This window comes from Oryctolagus cuniculus, chromosome 6 (assembly GCF_964237555.1).
Source record: "Oryctolagus cuniculus chromosome 6, mOryCun1.1, whole genome shotgun sequence".
Taxonomy (NCBI): Eukaryota; Metazoa; Chordata; class Mammalia; order Lagomorpha; family Leporidae; genus Oryctolagus; species Oryctolagus cuniculus.
The window spans coordinates 67,881,087-67,897,168 of record NC_091437.1 but is presented as its reverse complement, the minus strand read 5'-3'; the positions used below and the strand labels follow the sequence as shown (position 1 = coordinate 67,897,168).

Below are 16,082 nucleotides of genomic sequence, written 5' to 3'. Positions count from 1 at the left end.
TTCCAATCTAGCTCTATTGTGGCCTAGGAATGCAGTAGAAGATGGCCCAAGTGCTTGGGTCCCTGCACCCACATGGGAGACTGGAAGAAGCTCCTGGCTCCAGGCTTCGGATTGGCGCAGCTCCGGCCATTGTGGCCATTTGGATAGTGAACCAGAGGTCGGAAGGCCTCTCTCTCTAACTCTGCCTTTCAAATAAATAAATAAATCTTAAAAAACAAAACAAAACAAAAAAACAGAGCAGCCAGGATTCAAATTCGTGCCCATATAGGATGCCGGTGCTACAGGCGGCAACTTAACCTGCTATGCCACAGTGCTGGCCCCTTAAAGACTTAATTGATTTATTTGTAAGGCAGAATGACAGAGAAAGAGATCTTCTATCCGCTGGTTCACTCCCGAAATGTCCTAAATAGCCCAGAGGGGCCCAGTCTGAAGCCAAGAGGACAGAACTCTGTCCAGGTCTCCCTCTCCCACGTGGGCGGCAGGAATTCCAGTACTCAGACAGTCATCTGCTGCCTCCCTCTCCAGCACGTTAGCCAGGAAGCTGGATCAGAAGCCTGGAGGACCTGGGAAGCAAACCAGGCACTCTAGTATAGGCTGTGGGTGTCCCAAGCAGTGACTTAACGGGCTGTGCACAATTTAAATATCAAGTCAGCAGTGGATCAGAATAGAGTCCAAAACTAGACCCACACAAGTACAACTGCTGCTTTTTCACAAAGGTACCGAGGCAATGGAGGAAAGGTAATTGTTCCAGTAAGTGATCGAGACACAATTGGACATCCATCTGCAAAGAAAGGAACCTGAACCTACATCTCCTCTCCTATCAAAAATTAACTTAAAATGGATCAAATCTAAATGTAAAACTTAAAAAACTATAGAAGTAGTAGAAGAAAACAATCTTCATGTCCTCAGGTTAGACAGAAAAATCTTAAAATGACCTAAAAACACAGTCCTTAAGAGGAAAACTTGGTCACTTGGGCTTCATCAAAAATTTAAAACTTGTTTTGGGTGGGCAGACATTGACATAGCAGCTAGGACACTGCTCAGGATGCCCAAATCCATATCAGGGTATCTGGTTAAGTCACCGCTCCTCCACTTCCAATCCAGCTTCCTGCCAGGGTGCACTCTGGGAGGCAGCAGATGAGCCTCCACTACTTGGGTACCTGCCATCCGCATGGGAGGCCCAGATAGAGTTCCTGGCTCCAGGCTTCAGCCTGGCCCAGCCCTGGCTGTTGCAGGCAGTTAGGGAATAAACCAGCAGATGTACGTCTCTGTCTCACCACCTTTCAAGTAGAATGAAAATAAACTTTTAAAAGTAATGGAAATGGGAAATGTGTAAAACTTGTGAAAGGGACAATTAACTCTGAGAAAAGCAACCTTGAAGTCAGCGCTGACACTGTTTGCAGTGGACATGTTTGCAGTTTCCTTCAAACTCAGGTGATGCTGGTAAAATGCTTGGCTATTCTGTATACGGTTCATTGTTTCTAAGACAACTGAACTTTTTTCTGGAAGGTGTCAGGAGCTTTTTCACCCCAAAACAGCCGCCTTTTCAGGATTAAGTTCCATCAGCCTCGAGGTATTTCTGCACTTATAGGTCACCCGAAGTCTATCATAAAACAGCCAGAAGAACCAAAGATTTAATTGACTTTTTTCTGGAACCATTTCAGAAGTTAATTTTCTTCCAGGATTAACACTGGAGACTTATTCTGAGACTAGTTATCAGTGCCTTCTGCTTGTTTGAACTCTATTCTGGTCTGGTCATTCCAAATGAGGTCCTCCCATAACATGGTTTAATAATCTCGAACACTTATTTTTCCCCTTCATTAGGATAAGTAGGTCCCTGAGACTGATTGACGACTTTTTTTTTTTTTTTAAAGATTTATTTATTTTTATTTGAAAGAGTTACACAGAGAGAGGAGAGGCAGAGAGAGAGAGAGGTCTTCCATCCAAATGGTTCATTCCCCAATTGGCCGCAACGGCTGGAGCTGCACTGATATGAAGCCAGGAGCTTCCTCCAGGTCACCCACATAGGTGCAGGGGCCCGAGGACTTGGGCCTTCTTCTACTTCTATCCCAGGCCATAACAAAGAGCTGGATCGGAAGTGGAGCAGCTGGGTCTCGAACTGGTGCCCATATGGGATGCTGGCGCTTCAGGCCAGGGCGTTAACCCACTGTGCCACAGCACAGGCCCCATGATTGACTGACTTCTTTTTTAACATTTATTTGAGGGGCGGGCACTGTGGCATTGCTGGTGGGGCTACCGCCTTACAGTGTTGTCATCCCATGTGGGCGCTGGTTCAAGTCTCAGCTGCTCTGCTTCTGGTCCAGCTTTCTGATGTGGCCTGGGAAAGCAGTAGAAGATGGCCCAAGTCCTTGGGCTCCTGCACCCATGTGAGAGACCCAGAAAAGGCTCCTGGCCCCTGGCTTCAGATCGGCGCAGCTCTAGCTGTTGCGGTCAACTGGGGAGTGAACCATCAAATGGAAGACCTCTCTCTCTCCCTCTCTGCCTCTGCCTTTCTGTAGCTCTGCCTCTCAAATAAATAAATAAATCTTTAAAAAAATTTATTTGAAAGGCAGAATTACAGAGAGAAGGGGAGATAGATTTTCTGTCTGCTGGTTCAGAGAGATTTTCTATCTGTAGGTTTACTCCTCAGATGGCCACAATGGCCAGGGCTGGGTCATGCCAAAGCCAGGAGCCAGGAGCCTCCTCCAGGTCTCCCCTGTGGGTGACAGTGGCCCAAGCACTTGGGCCATCTTCTGCTGCTCTCCCAGACATGTTAGCCAGGAGCTGGATTAGAAGTGAAGCAGCCAGGAATCAAGCTGGGACCCATTATGCCACAGTGCCAGCCACAAAACTGACTTTCAATTCCAAATGACCAGTGAATCCCAATCCTTGAAAATATTAATACATGTTATGTACTGTTAAAAAAGGAAGAAGAAAGATACAATTAAGAATTTAAAAGGCAAGTTGTAAGTTTGAGAATATTTGCAAATTACATATCTGACAAAGGACTTGTGTCCAGAGTATATAGAGAACTCTCAAACTCAGCAGTATAACCAAAGAGTCCACTTTAAAAATGGACGACGACTTGAGCTCACACTTCACCAAGAGGACCTATGATGGGCAAACAAGCTCAAGACAAGACGTTGAGTGTCGCTAGCCAGGAAGGAACACACGGTGAAAACATGATGAGGGGCTTGCGTGTGGTGCGGCAGTGAAGACACCACTCGGGCCACCTGCGTGGCAGGGGGTGCCTGCATTCACTCCCCAGCACCGCTCCTGATTGCAGCCTTCTGATAACGCGCCCCGGGAGGCAGCAGGTCGTGCAAGGACTCGGGTCCCTGCTGCCCAGCGGCAGACCTAGGTTGATTTCCCAGTCTCTCTCTCATCTCTCTCTTTCAAATAAACAAGTTTTAAAAAATCAAGACCATGATGAGTTCCCAGTACACATCTATATTTTTTTAAGACTATTTGAAAGAGTTAGAGAAGGAGAGACAGAAAGATCTTTCATCTGCTGGTTCACTCCCCAAATGGCCACAATAGTCAGGGCTGTGCCTGGCCGAAGCCAGAAGCCAGGAGCTTCTGAGTCTCCCATAAGGATGCCAGGGCCCATTTTCTGCTGCTTTCTCAGGCGCATTAGCAAAGAATGGGATTGAAAGTGGAGCTGCCAGGGGATGCCATATGTGATGCTGGCGCTGCAGGCCACTGCTCAACCTGCTGTGCCACAGTGCTGGCCCCTTCACACCTGTTAAAGTACTTTTGTTTTAAGAGGCAGGATGCTGAAATCAGGAGCCAGAACGGGCTGGGGAACAAACGGAGATCCTCCAGTGAAGATGCTGGATCTAACCAGGGTCTCCACCACTAGGCCAAATGCCTGCCCCTGTTTCTTTTAATGACCACACAGTGCTGCTGAGAGCACAAAGCAGCTGGGAGCCACAGCTTTGCTGGTGGGAATGCCAGGCAGCACAGACCCTGTGGGGGATTCCCTGCAACAGCTAGGCCTCCTTACACGTGGCACTCCTGGATTCTGCCAGGGGGAGGTGAGAATCGTATCCCCGCAAGCCAGCGTGCCGAGCTGCACAACAGCTCTGTTCATAGTTGCCAAAATCTAGAAGGCACCCAGTGTCCTGTGTTGAGTGGCCAGATAAACACACGGCGGTCAGTCTGTCCAGTGAGGTACAGCTCCACCCGCGTTGGGAACCAACCACCAAATGTGTCAGGCTAGGCTGCTCCCAAAACGTTCTGAGAGACGGAGGCTGGAGAAGTACAGCTGCATCTGTGTGATGTTTTCAGAGAGACAGTCACAGAACAAGTCAGGGTTTGCTGGGCGGAGAGTGTGGCTGCAGAGGGGCGGGGCCGCACCCGGAGTCTACTGGCAGGAGGGGCTATTGGCCTGAGGGTGATGATCCCCCATATATGTGCAGCACAGCACAGGGAGCCATGCACACACAGCAGCCATCTTGGCTGCTCGTTCACTTTAAAATCAGAATGCCAGAGCCTGCTTTTAAAAGGCACAACACAGAAGTCACCTCAATTGTGAAAATTAACCAAGCAAAAATACAGGATACCAAATTAAATTTGAATTGCAGATAAACAACAAATATATTTGTCATATAATGTATATATTCCAAGGAATATATGAGACATACTTAGGATGTAATTTTGCTGAAAATACAGGAACCTATTTGTTGTCCATTAGAAATTCAGATTTGCTTGGGTATCTTGGTTTTTATTTTCTTTTTTAAGGTTTATTTACTTACTTGAAAGGCAGAGTTACAGAGAGGCAGAGGCAGAGAAAGGTTCACTCCCCAGAGGGCTGCAACACCTGGAGCTGTGCAATCAGGAGCTTCTTCCGGGTCTCCCATGCGGGTGCAGGGACCCAAGCACTTTGACCATCTTCTTCTGCTCTCCCAGGGCATAGCAGAGAGCTAGATCAGAAGTGGGGCAGCCAGGACTCGAACTGGTGCCCACATGGGATGCTGGCACAGCAGGCAGCTGTGGTCTACTTTTTATCTGACATCCCCAACAACAGCTTTGGTTCAGAATGCTTCTTGGGAGACCATTGGAAGAAAGTACACTGAGTGGGATGTTTTCTTTCCCTCTACACCGTGTAGGTTACAGCTCTCAGACCAGGCGAGACGGGGCGCCGAGGAGCGGAGCCGTAAGCTGCAGCAGGAGCTGGGCAGCCGGGTGGGCGCCCTGCAGCTGCAGCTCTCCCAGCTGCACGAGCAGTGGTAGGCAGCGCGGCCGCGCACAACTTCCCACCTCTCACCTCCAGGAAGAACTGGGGCCGAGCCTGGCCTCAGACTCAGCCTGTACGGCCAGTGCGGGGGAGGGCGCACAGATGCCAGGTTGGCCTGGGGGAGCCAGCAGACGGCTTTATCCCCCTTACCCAAGTGGGAGAGCAGAACAGGGGTCAGCCCAGCTCACACCTCCCGCCAGCGCTCGCGTGACCTTGGTACCTTTCTCCTTCCCCTCCTCCCTCTGGCATCTGTTGGGCGCCGGCTGTGGGTTGTAGAAAGAATAACTGCGGTGGTACCCTGCCCGTCAGGGCTCCCTCTCAGGAGTGGAGTCTGGTGGGCACCATCGGCTCAGAGCTCTTCCCTCTGCTCAGCATGTGCAGGGCCGCCTGGAGTGCCTGCCCCTCCTGCCTGCCCTCGGCGAGGGGCGGCTGGCCCGGAGCGTCTCGTTCAGTGGCAGTGCAGAGGGCTCCCCGGTGCCCGTACAGGACTGTGGGTTGTGGCTCTTCCATGGGGATCTCGCCCTGACACTAACTCCAGTTCATTTTGGGGAAACAGCTCAAGTCTAGAGAAAGAGTTGAAATCAGAAAAAGAACAGAGACAAGCTCTCCAGCGGGAATTACAGCACGAGAAGGATACCTGCTCTCTCCTGCGGACGGAGCTGCAGCAAGTGGAAGGACTGAAAAAGGTAGGAGGCACAGCCCTGTGCCTTTGGGAGCCAGGCCCTAGGGTGAGGGAGGGCTGCCCTCCCTCCACTACCCGCCCTTTCCCTCGGCCTCTGCTGCAGCTCCTGGCCAGTAAGCCTAGCAGTGAGCTCGGGAAGGCAGACGCCCTCTGAGGACAGAGAAAGAGTGCAGTGTTTGCGCAGGGCCTCTGGGGACCTGGGCAGAGCACCTGTCGGGCATGCGGCAGGCATAAGGGTTCTGTCTTCGTGAAGGTGGAGAGCAGAAGGGGCATGGAGCCATGGGGCAGAATCTGGGCTTATTGCGGGCATGACAGGAAGCTGCTGGACAGATGCATTACCACAAGACGCGTACCGGCTCCCGTGTGGAGAGTGGGTCAGAAACTTACGAGGGAGGAAGCTGCCAGCGCCCCCCCTCATCCCAGAGGTTAGCCGGGTGACCTGGGAAGCAGACTTAACCCAAGCCCTAAGACACCCTGGGCTAGACCTGAGCCCCAGACTGCTGCTGGTGCTGCCTCTCTGCTCTGGAGGCCCATCTCACTTGAACGCTTGGCCTGGGTCCGAGGGCTCTTAGCCAGCCAGACAAGTGGGGGTGCTGGCGAGGCTCCCATGTCGTCATGGAGCTGGACCTCCCAGGGCACTGGAGCCTTTGCCCTGCTGACCGTGGCCTGCTTACTGTGGCTGCCCGGGCTGTTCTCAGGGGCAGGGCGCCCATGACCCTCTCCTTGGTGAACAGGTTGGGCAGCTTCCCAGCTTGGGTTTTGTGGTATTGAACACAGTATTGAATACCACTGCACAATTTGTTTTTAATTTTAACAGACATAAAAATTGCTCCCATTCAGAATACTATGTGATGTTTCGGTCTGTGTATATATCAGAGTGTGCAGTCAGGATACTGTTTTTATCTCCAGACATCTAACATCCCTTTATGGCAGAAACATCCAAAATCCTATCTTGTAGTTTGTTGTTTCCATAGAGAAATGTGCAACACGCTGACATCTGTTGTCACCGTACTGTGTGGTAGCCGCCAGTCACGGCTCTCGGGGTCGGCTGGGAAGGGAGCTCCCTTGGGGGTGGGGGGCAAGAGAGGGCTTAGAGCCCCTGCTGAGCCTGGAAGACAGCCCTTTATTCCACTTCAGAATACTCGGTCTGAGCCTCAGATTACCCCAGCCCTCCAACAAAAGAACCAAACAAAGTACTTTAGGCAGAAAAAGGCAAGGGGCCTGTCAGGAGCCCCTGGGTGAGCAGGCTCTGGGGTCAGAAGAGGCCGTGGAGGTGGGTAGGTGTCTGCCATCCTTCTAAGCCCTCCTGCTGCTCCCCATGAGCTGGGAAACCCCCAGTTCCTTTCTGGGTCCCCAGCCTGGATGCGCCAGCCTCAGGTGACGTGGTTGCCAACGCTGCCTTCGCTGGGTAGCGTCCTGCCCATAGCCCATCCCTGGGTCTCATGGGCCCCTGATGGTCGGTCTGGCCGCTCTTGAGCCATGAGCAAGGTCCCACGTCCTGGCTGGCATAATTTTTGCTCATGCGTTCCCCGGAAGGTTTGCCCGGCCCTTCTCGCAAACAGCTTTCTCAGTGCAGACCAAAAAGGTCACCTTTCACAGAGGCCTTCCTGATGCGGCCTCTTGTAACCTTGTGGAAGGTTCATCTAAATATGTGTTTTAAAAATCTAAAATACTTTGGACAGATAGCTGTTTAACATGCCTGAAGAATGTCACCGAACCCTGTCCCCAGCTGAGATCCTGGGGGAGAGGGAGCAGGAAGAACCCTGTCTAAATGACCTTGATACAGCAGTCCTTGGAACATCCTGATCTGTTTGTCACTCCAGTTGCTAGTGCTCCCAAGGGGGCGGGGGGGGCGTGGTTTGGTGTCCGGTGCCTCGTTTGTTCATTGTAGGAGCTGCGGGGGCTCCAGGACGAGAAGGCCGAGCTACAGAAGGTGTGTGATGAGCAGGAGCAAGCCCTCCAGGAAATGGGACTGCACCTCAGCCAGTAAGAGCCCAGCTTCCCTCCCCCCGTGTGCAGGGCTGGGGCCTGGGCGCCCTCCCCACGGGGAACGTCACTCCTATCTTTCACCCCACCCATCACGGGCCAGATGCTGCTGGAAGGGAACCAACAGCGCCCTGCCCGGAAGGCAGGCCGGCCTCTGGGGAACCAAGAAGGGTGTTCGTTAACTAGCTACTAATTACTAGTTAGTTAACTCCTCAGGAATACTCTGTTCTGGGGACCAGAACTATCACGTTCCCCAACCTGCCGAGGTGATGGGAAAGTCACTGGGCCGGCCCGCAGTCGGGCCGCTGCACGAGTGCACTCCCTGGCGCTGCTGAGCACAGCCCACCTGCCTCTCCGCAGACTGCAGTTGTGGTGCCAGGCTGCTGGTTGGTGCGAAGGGAGCACACACCCTCACAGTTGCTCTCCTCCATATCCCAGGCTGGCCAGGTTGCTTGTGGGTCATGGTGCAGACTGGAACTCGCCCTTTTGTGTGATGATTGCATTTCAGACTCAGTGGGTTCAGAGCTTTTTCTGTCTTTGGGTTTGGGCTACAAGGGACAGCTCAAGTGGCTTCAGCCAAGAAAGCCGTCAGGAATCAGTCTCCACCTCCCAGCCCTGCTCTCCTGCCTGTTGGTTGCCTCGCGGAAGAGGGTAGGCGCTGTTGGGGCCAGCAGCACCATCCAGCTGAGGTCCTGCATAGCTTGTCCTTCCTGTGCCCTTGAGTCCTGGACCAGTGCCAGGCACAAGTACCCTGACCAAAGAGATAGCCCTGCACAGCCTGGGCTCAGGCCCAGCATTTGACACCTCACCAGAAAAGGCCCGCCCCTGGGGCTCGCTTGAGAAGCGGCTGAAAACAGCCACAAGGTGCACAGATATGCTCGGGTGTTTTCTCAGCCTGCAAGCTCTGGTGTCAAGGAGGAGAATCTTAGGACTGGCGGGAGCGTGGCCCCATTCAGGCCCTTGCTGAGCCCTGCCTGCCCAGCCCTGCCCACCTGACAGCAGCTCCATACACAGGGGCACAGACAGAAGCAGCTCGAGGAACACGTGCCAGAACCAGACCCAGACCGCAGTTCAGGCCTTGTGATGAAGCAGGTTAAGCTGCCACCCGGGACAGCTGCATCCCACATCTGAATGCCTGATTCAGGTCCCAGCTACTTTGCTTCTGATCCAACTTCCTGCTATGCATCCTGGGAGGCAGCAGCAGGTGATGGCCGAAGATCACGGGCCCCTGCCACCTACACAGGAGACTTGAATGGAGTTTCAGGCTCCCAGCTTTGGCTTGGACTAGCCCTGGCTGTTGGGGAGTGAACCAGAGGATGGAAGATCTCTCCATCTGTCACTCTTCTTTTCAAGTAGATGAGACTAAACATTAAAAAAAAAAAAAAAAAAAAAAGGAGGCCAGCGCTGGCATGGAGCTGGCTGGCTGCAGGGGTGTGCAGCCAGTGGTGGTGAGCACGTTCCCCCTGCGCACCCTCCTCCACGCTGGACAGGCAGCAGGGCAGATCAGAGTTCACCCTGCCGGTGGAGCATCCACTTCAGAAACCTGTGTGGTCTCTGCACTTGAAAATGTATGGTCTCGTTGCCACTGCCTGATCCAACTTCACCCCCGGGGCCCCAGCCACTGGTGACCCTGCCCGTCTCAGTGGAGGTGTGTGCCTGTTGCAGGGCCAGGTGCCCGCAGCCCACAGGGTCGCCCACACGCTTGCCTGTGTGTTTCTCCCTGCTTCCCCCTCCCTCCCGGGAGCCCGTGCCAGGCGCAGAGGGGGAGGAGCGTGTTCTCAGACCCTTCTGCTTGGACTCATCCGGGTTCTTCCTCATCTGCCCTCCAGATTAGAGCAGGAGTCCCTGCACCTCCAGAGCGCCGTCTGAACCTGCTTTCCCAGGCCCCCATCCGGGCAGCTGACGGGAGGGGAGGCACTGCCTGCCTGGGCACTGGCCAAGGCCACAGGGCTGTTCTCCAACCCCTTCTTCAGTGGTCGTCTGTGGTGGCCAGAGAGCTGCTGTTCTGACGCTTAGTCCGATGACAGGTCAGACTAACAGGAAAGGCCTGCACTGCAGCCCACAGTTGCAGGTGCAGTGCTTCCTTGTATTTGCCTTGTTCTGCCCATTCAGGTTGTGTTCATTCCTGTCTCTTAGTGGACATTAGCTAAAGAACAGTACTTGCTCTAACAAGAATGGACCAAGAACAACCCTCCCTGCTCTCAGAACCTGCCCCTTCTAGCCAGAACAGGTAGGAGTGCAGGCCACAGAGCCTGCGGAGTAGGATTCCTGCTGGGCAGAGCAGGGCACCCTTGCCCCGCAGGGAGCACACGTCCAGGCAGGGACTGCTGTCCAGAGATGCCAGAAACCTGTGTTCCAAGAGCTCACTCTCCATTTTGCTTTGTTTATTATTTAGGAGACAGAGACAAAGAGAGCTCCCATGTGCTGGTTCATTCCCCAAACGCCTGCAAGGGCTGAACTAAGCCAAAGTTGGGAGCTGGGACTCCAATCCCAGTCTACATGGGTGATAGGAACCCAGCTACTTGAACCATCACCACTGCCTCCCAGGTCCACATTAGCAGGAAGCTGGAGTTGGGAGCCAGAAGGGTAGCAAACCCGGGTTACTCCACCCGATGTGGGGTGCAAACATCTTAACTGCTGGGCTGAACGCCTGCCCATTCTGTGTTTAGATTATGGCAGCTGTTACACATCTTTTTAAACCCTTGCAACTAAGTAATTGTTTTCTTGAGCCAGATTCAGTCCCCAGGCTCAGCCCCACAGCTGGTGGCCACATGAGCTGGTGCAACAAGGTGATCTTGGGACCCCAGGGCTCTCCTGCCTCACCCATGCCAACCCTTTGCAGAGCCCAGGTCACTGGAGTTAGCTGTGCCAGAGTCCCAGAGCCTCTCTCCACAGCTATAAAATGGCCTCTTTTTTTTTTTTTTTTTAGATCCAAGTTGAAGATGGAAGACATAAAAGAAGTAAACAAGGCCCTGAAGGTACTGGTGTTGGTGTCCACCCTCAGCGCTGCTTGCAGGTGCACAGCACCTACTTGCTCCTCTGTAGTCCCAGCAGCAGGCAGCACTGGCTGTGCGGACAAGTGGCAGGGCCAACTCCCAGGCCCCTGGTCTCCTGAGTTCAATTCCTGTGCCATCAGCTGGAGCCTGGAAATGGGCCTGTAGTTTACGGGAACCCTAAGGAAAAAGGTAGCGGAGATCGGTTTTTGTTGTTGTTAAGAGATTCTTCATTCAAGTGAGAAGGGCCAGAGATGGACGGTGCCCGGCAGGACCCTGAACCGTCACCACTCAGTCTGAGCCTGACTCGGACCAGGTTCCTGCACCATCTGAGGGGGGCAGCACTGTTCCACTTAGGACAGGAGCAGGCTGTTCTGAGGAGGATGGCCCCCGCCCACCTCTCCTGCGCTGGGACTTCCACCCTGGGGCCTTGTTCTGCTCTTCCACATACGTGGCCCCTCCAGGACCCTCAGCACTGACCCTGATGTCTCTTGGGCACCTAACTTGCCAAGTCATGGCAGGTCAGAAGCAGCCAGTTGTCCGCACCAATAGCAACCCTCCCCTGGGTGTGATTGCGGTGAGCTGCCTGTCTTCATTATTCTCACACCGCGCAAAAGTGTGTGCACAGAGAGACAGCTAAGAGCGCCAGCGAGCGAGGAGAGAAGCCACACAGCAGGGCTCTCTGCTGTGAGGATAGATGCCCTGGGCGAGACAACGTCCAGCAGATGCTAGGGGCCCAGAAGAAGCGCGTGTGCCTTTCCACAGACCCCTCGGGGCAGCGCCCTGGCTCCCAGCTGCAGGCAGACCCCAGCTGGCTGCGCCCCTCAGAGGCTGTCTCGTCTCCTCCTCTGCAGGGGCACACGTGGCTGAAAGATGACGAAGCCACACACTGTAAGCAGTGCGAGAAGGAGTTCTCCATCGCCCGCAGAAAGGTACGTGGGGGCAGGGTAACAAGAAGTCCTGCCCGGCCCCTCGGCCTCAGCCCTTCCCTTAACTGGCAGACCTCCTGGAGACGGGCCTACTCTGTCTACTCCGGTCATCTCAGAATTCTCTCTGCAAATTCTGACCAGGTCAGGCAAAGACCATCCGTGGGGCAGCAGGTCATAAGAAGGTCCCTGGTGCCCTGGGCTGCCCCTTCCTCTGCCTGCCTTCAGGCTCCGGGGAACAGGAGGTCCCGGGCCCACCCTGTATTCCAGGCGGCCCGCCCCACCGCCCACAGCCCTCCGTGCTGATCACTGTTCTCTGTTGAGTCTCTGTGGAAAAGCGGAAGCCAGAGTCCTCCCAAATTCTTGGCGGTACTTGCTTCCCAAGGCTGCCTGAGGTCACGTTTGTCCCCTGTGCCTGCCGAAGGTTGGGCAGGGCCAGCCAGAGGTGCAGCCCCAGTGGAGAGCAGTCGTCTACGTGTCTGTGATGTGCCCAGGAACCCTGGGGTCCCCTGGAATGCTGCAGTTACAGGGACCCCCCCCCCAGCATTCCACGGGCTCACAGAAAAGGAAAATATAAGGAGGCCACACTGGCAACGCTTCTGGGGGGGGGGGGGGGTGGAGAACGCATGAAAGGGACGTCGGGTGGGGGGTGAGGGCACATCCCCTGTGCAGACGGCCCGTGACCGCCTCTTTCCCCCTCCCCCAGCACCACTGCCGCAACTGTGGCCACATCTTCTGCAGCACCTGCTCCAGCAACGAGCTGGCCCTGCCCTCCTACCCCAAGCCCGTGCGCGTGTGCGACAGCTGCCACACGCTGCTGCTGCAGCGCTGCTCCTCCACGGCCTCCTGACCTCCCCACTGGGGCGCGGCGGGAAGACGGCATGCTGGGACTGTCTGTGCCGGGGCCGGAAGAGCTCCTCTGGGTTCCAAACCCTTCCAGCTTCCTCAGACTTCGCTGGCTTTGGTTCACATGTGACTTACTGAGTTTGCTACTGTCATTCTCCACTTTTCAAAAGAATTAGCCTACTGTTTTGCAGCAACTGTGCTAGCGCATAATCAGCTTCTCTCCCACCTTTCAGGATGTGCAGTGTTTTATTCAAGGGAGAGGGGGCAGGTCTGTGGGCGTGCCTTCTCAGCCAGAGTCAAGAGGTTCGCCTCTTCACACCCTTGTGAGTTCCTATCATTGGGCCTGCAATAAAATCACTTATTTTTCACTCTGTTGTATAAAAATTGAACTTAGGTCAGCTCTGCGGGAGCCGCCAAGCAGGCTCTTGGAGGTCTGTCACAGGGCCACCCCTCAAGGAGTCCTCAGGATTGAAGGCCCTGGAGGGGAGGGGCAGGCATTGGGAGGCAGCAGTCATAGCTGCAGTACCGGGGTCCCTGCCTGAGGACTCCGATGCCAGATCCAGGCTCCTGGCTTTGCCCAGGCCCAGCCCTGATTGGGCCTGCCAGATCCTCAGGAATGACCCCGTCACACAACGTGCAAATGCTCCTAAACATAGGATGGCAGGGCCTGAACGAGCCCGCCACAAATTGAAAGTGACATTGAAGAACACATTGAGTAGAGCTGCCCTGCCTAGCTTAGTCCACCCTAACATGTTCAGACACATCAAGTGGCATTAGGTGCCTCATATCATTTTATTGGCTACCAAGTAAAACAATCATGAAACAGCCATCTTAAATCAGGGACTGCCTGTATAATTGCGAGTTGACAGATTAGATGGAGACACCTGTGGGAAACCAGTCATGTTTTTATTTTCAGAGGCAGTACTTTTTCAGAGGCAGTACTAAGTGCTGGCTGTGGGTGAGGGAGCAGCTCCAAGTCTTCCTCCTCATGCTCACATACACCCGGGGGGTAGGGGTCACGTCCTGGAACTTAGAAGGTAGGCATGAGCAAGCACTGTAGTGTTCAGATACGGCCAGGGTCAACCTATCTGCCCAGGACCTCAACCCTTGTCCAGCCTCTGAAATGCCAGCTTGCTTGGGTGAGCCCTGCCTTCACTCCCACTCTGATGCCTGCTGTCCCGACTCCTCTGATCACTGGCCCGCCTCTTCCCTGCAGAAAGCTCACCCACAAACATGGCTCAGTATGGTTCTGACACTTCCATTATGATCTCAGCAGATTGCACCTGTCTAGTTTACTGAGTAAGTTTTAGGATAGGGAGATAGAGGAGGCTAAGCCCCAGAATTCACCCAGGGTACTTGCTAAAAATTTATTTACAAGGCAGAGTCAGAGAGCAAGCAAGTGAGCTTCCATCCACTGGTTCACCCCCTAGATGGCCGCGAAAGCTGGGGTTGGGCCAGGCAAAAGCCAGGAGCCTAGAACTCCATCGGGGACTCCTGTGTGGGTAAGAAGGGCCCCAAGCACTTGAGCCATCTTTTGCTGTTTTTCCAGGTGCATTAGCAGACAGCTGGATCAGAAATGGAACAGTCAGGAAGGCAAGCATCACAGGCGACAGCCTAACCCACTGTGCCATGCTGACCCCTTCCCTACAGCTAGGCAACGGCACAGCCACCAGGTCCAGACTGCATCTGCACAGCTCCAGTCATGTTCCAGGGTGGGAGGTTTTAAACCCTGGCAGTGGAAATGCATGGCAGCAAGCAGCTGCCAAGGGCCCTCCTCCCTCAACCTGGGCAGCTGTTAGCCTCCCACAGGACTCTCATCAAGTTTACAGACCACCACATGACCCAAAGTTCCTAGAATTAGCTTGTTTTCAGCACACCCAATTTAGGCTCCCCAGCTTGCTGGAAACCCTTGGGCAAGCCACTCACTCCTGTGAGTGCTCAGTGAGGGGCTAGCACTGTGGAGTAGCAGCTGGCATATGGGTGCTAGTTCGAGTCCCGGCTGCTTCACTTCAGATCCAGCTCTCTATGGCCTGGGAAAGCAGATGGCCCAAGTCTTTGGGCCCTTGCACTTGTGTGGGAGACCCAGAAGCAGCTCCTGGCTTTGGATTGGCACAGCTCAGCTCTGGCCGTTGTAGCCAATTGGGGAGTGAACCAGCGGATGGAAGACCTCTCTCTCTCTGCCTCTCCTCCTGTTAACTTTCAAGTAAACTTTAAAAAAAAAAAGTGCTCAGTGAAGGTTTCTCTTTCATCATCCCCTGCCCCTTCTCCCAGCCTTCCCTCCACCAAGCAACAAATGGTCAAAGTCAGCAACAAATGTAGGGAATATTTGGCTGCCTTAGTGTCAAGTAACTTGTAACTTCTACTCAATCCACAATACACTGTTACCAACTTGGCACCACACTTCCTGCTCAACCTGGAAAACAAGACCTGTGTTCCGAGTGCTTCTCAAGCTTCCACATAGGCTACTGAGCTGCAGATTCTGGAGCAGTCATCAGGCAGTGCCTCACTGCTAGACACACACATCCCAGACAGCAGTGCCCGCTCCGCTCTCCATTCCAGCTTCCTGCTGTGTACCCTGCAAGGGTCCCTGCCACCCACAGGGAGACCCAGACTGAGTTCTAGGCTCCTGGCTTTGGCCTAGCCCTACACTGAGAAATACACCAGCAGATGGGCAATCTCTGTCCTTTCAAACAAGAAAAATCCAAGGGCTAGAGGTTCTGAGTCCCTGGTGGGAAGCTCCCAGGAGGGGGCGTTGGGCCAATATATGGCACAGGCTTCCAGGGGCCGACTCACTTTTTGTAAGCCAGATTCACCTAGCTACATTCACTTCACCTTGATTCTCTAACAAGGAGAGATGTCCCTAAGCATGAACAGTTAACTGAAGCACACAGGAACCCTCGAGCCTTCAGCAGTTCCCGAGTAGCTTGCCAAGAATTCAGAAGCATTATTTGGAACACCGCCTCCAAGAACTTTTCACCTGGGGCCCAAATGAAAGCTAGATCCACTCCAGCTGCAGTATTCCCAGGAGGGCATACATGCCAGTCCTCTAGGTGCATGGACAACGCAACTTTTCAGTCTGTCCAACTGCTGACCTTACAAAGGAACTGGAGGGAAACCTGGTGTCACAGGCGCTACCAGCCTCTATCACTGCAGTGCAGATTCCAAGCTCTGCGCCCAGTGCAACTTGAGTGGCAGTTGAATGAATTCCCTAAAGCAACTTGGCCAGGGTGTCACTGGAGTCCCACCTAATAGGACTGCAACCTCAACAACGGCTTAAAACTAGTCACACTGGCTGGACAAAGTTCTTCTACCCAAGGAGATTTACAGGGAATGAATGTTCAAAGACACAAGCTCAAAATCCCCAATTTTAAAACAGAGTTAAGCTCCTAGCAGACTGCCCCCAAGTGCAG

At 53.8% G+C, this 16,082-nt stretch overlaps 1 protein-coding gene across 2 annotated transcripts in view; it reads left to right on the top strand.

The window, feature by feature from the left end:
- RUFY1 (RUN and FYVE domain containing 1) overlaps window positions 1-13,040 on the top strand; it is a 57,239-nt gene extending 44,199 nt beyond the window's left edge. For both annotated transcript variants that reach the window (XM_002721301.5, XM_051833802.2), the window contains 6 exons: window positions 5,112-5,231; window positions 5,796-5,925; window positions 7,813-7,907; window positions 10,837-10,885; window positions 11,755-11,832; window positions 12,533-13,040. In XM_002721301.5, coding sequence (XP_002721347.1) covers window positions 5,112-5,231; window positions 5,796-5,925; window positions 7,813-7,907; window positions 10,837-10,885; window positions 11,755-11,832; window positions 12,533-12,676 — 616 coding nt within the window. In that variant the 3' untranslated portion in view covers window positions 12,677-13,040. The remainder of the gene's footprint in view (window positions 1-5,111; window positions 5,232-5,795; window positions 5,926-7,812; window positions 7,908-10,836; window positions 10,886-11,754; window positions 11,833-12,532) is intronic.
- The last annotated feature ends 3,042 nt before the right edge of the window (window positions 13,041-16,082 follow it).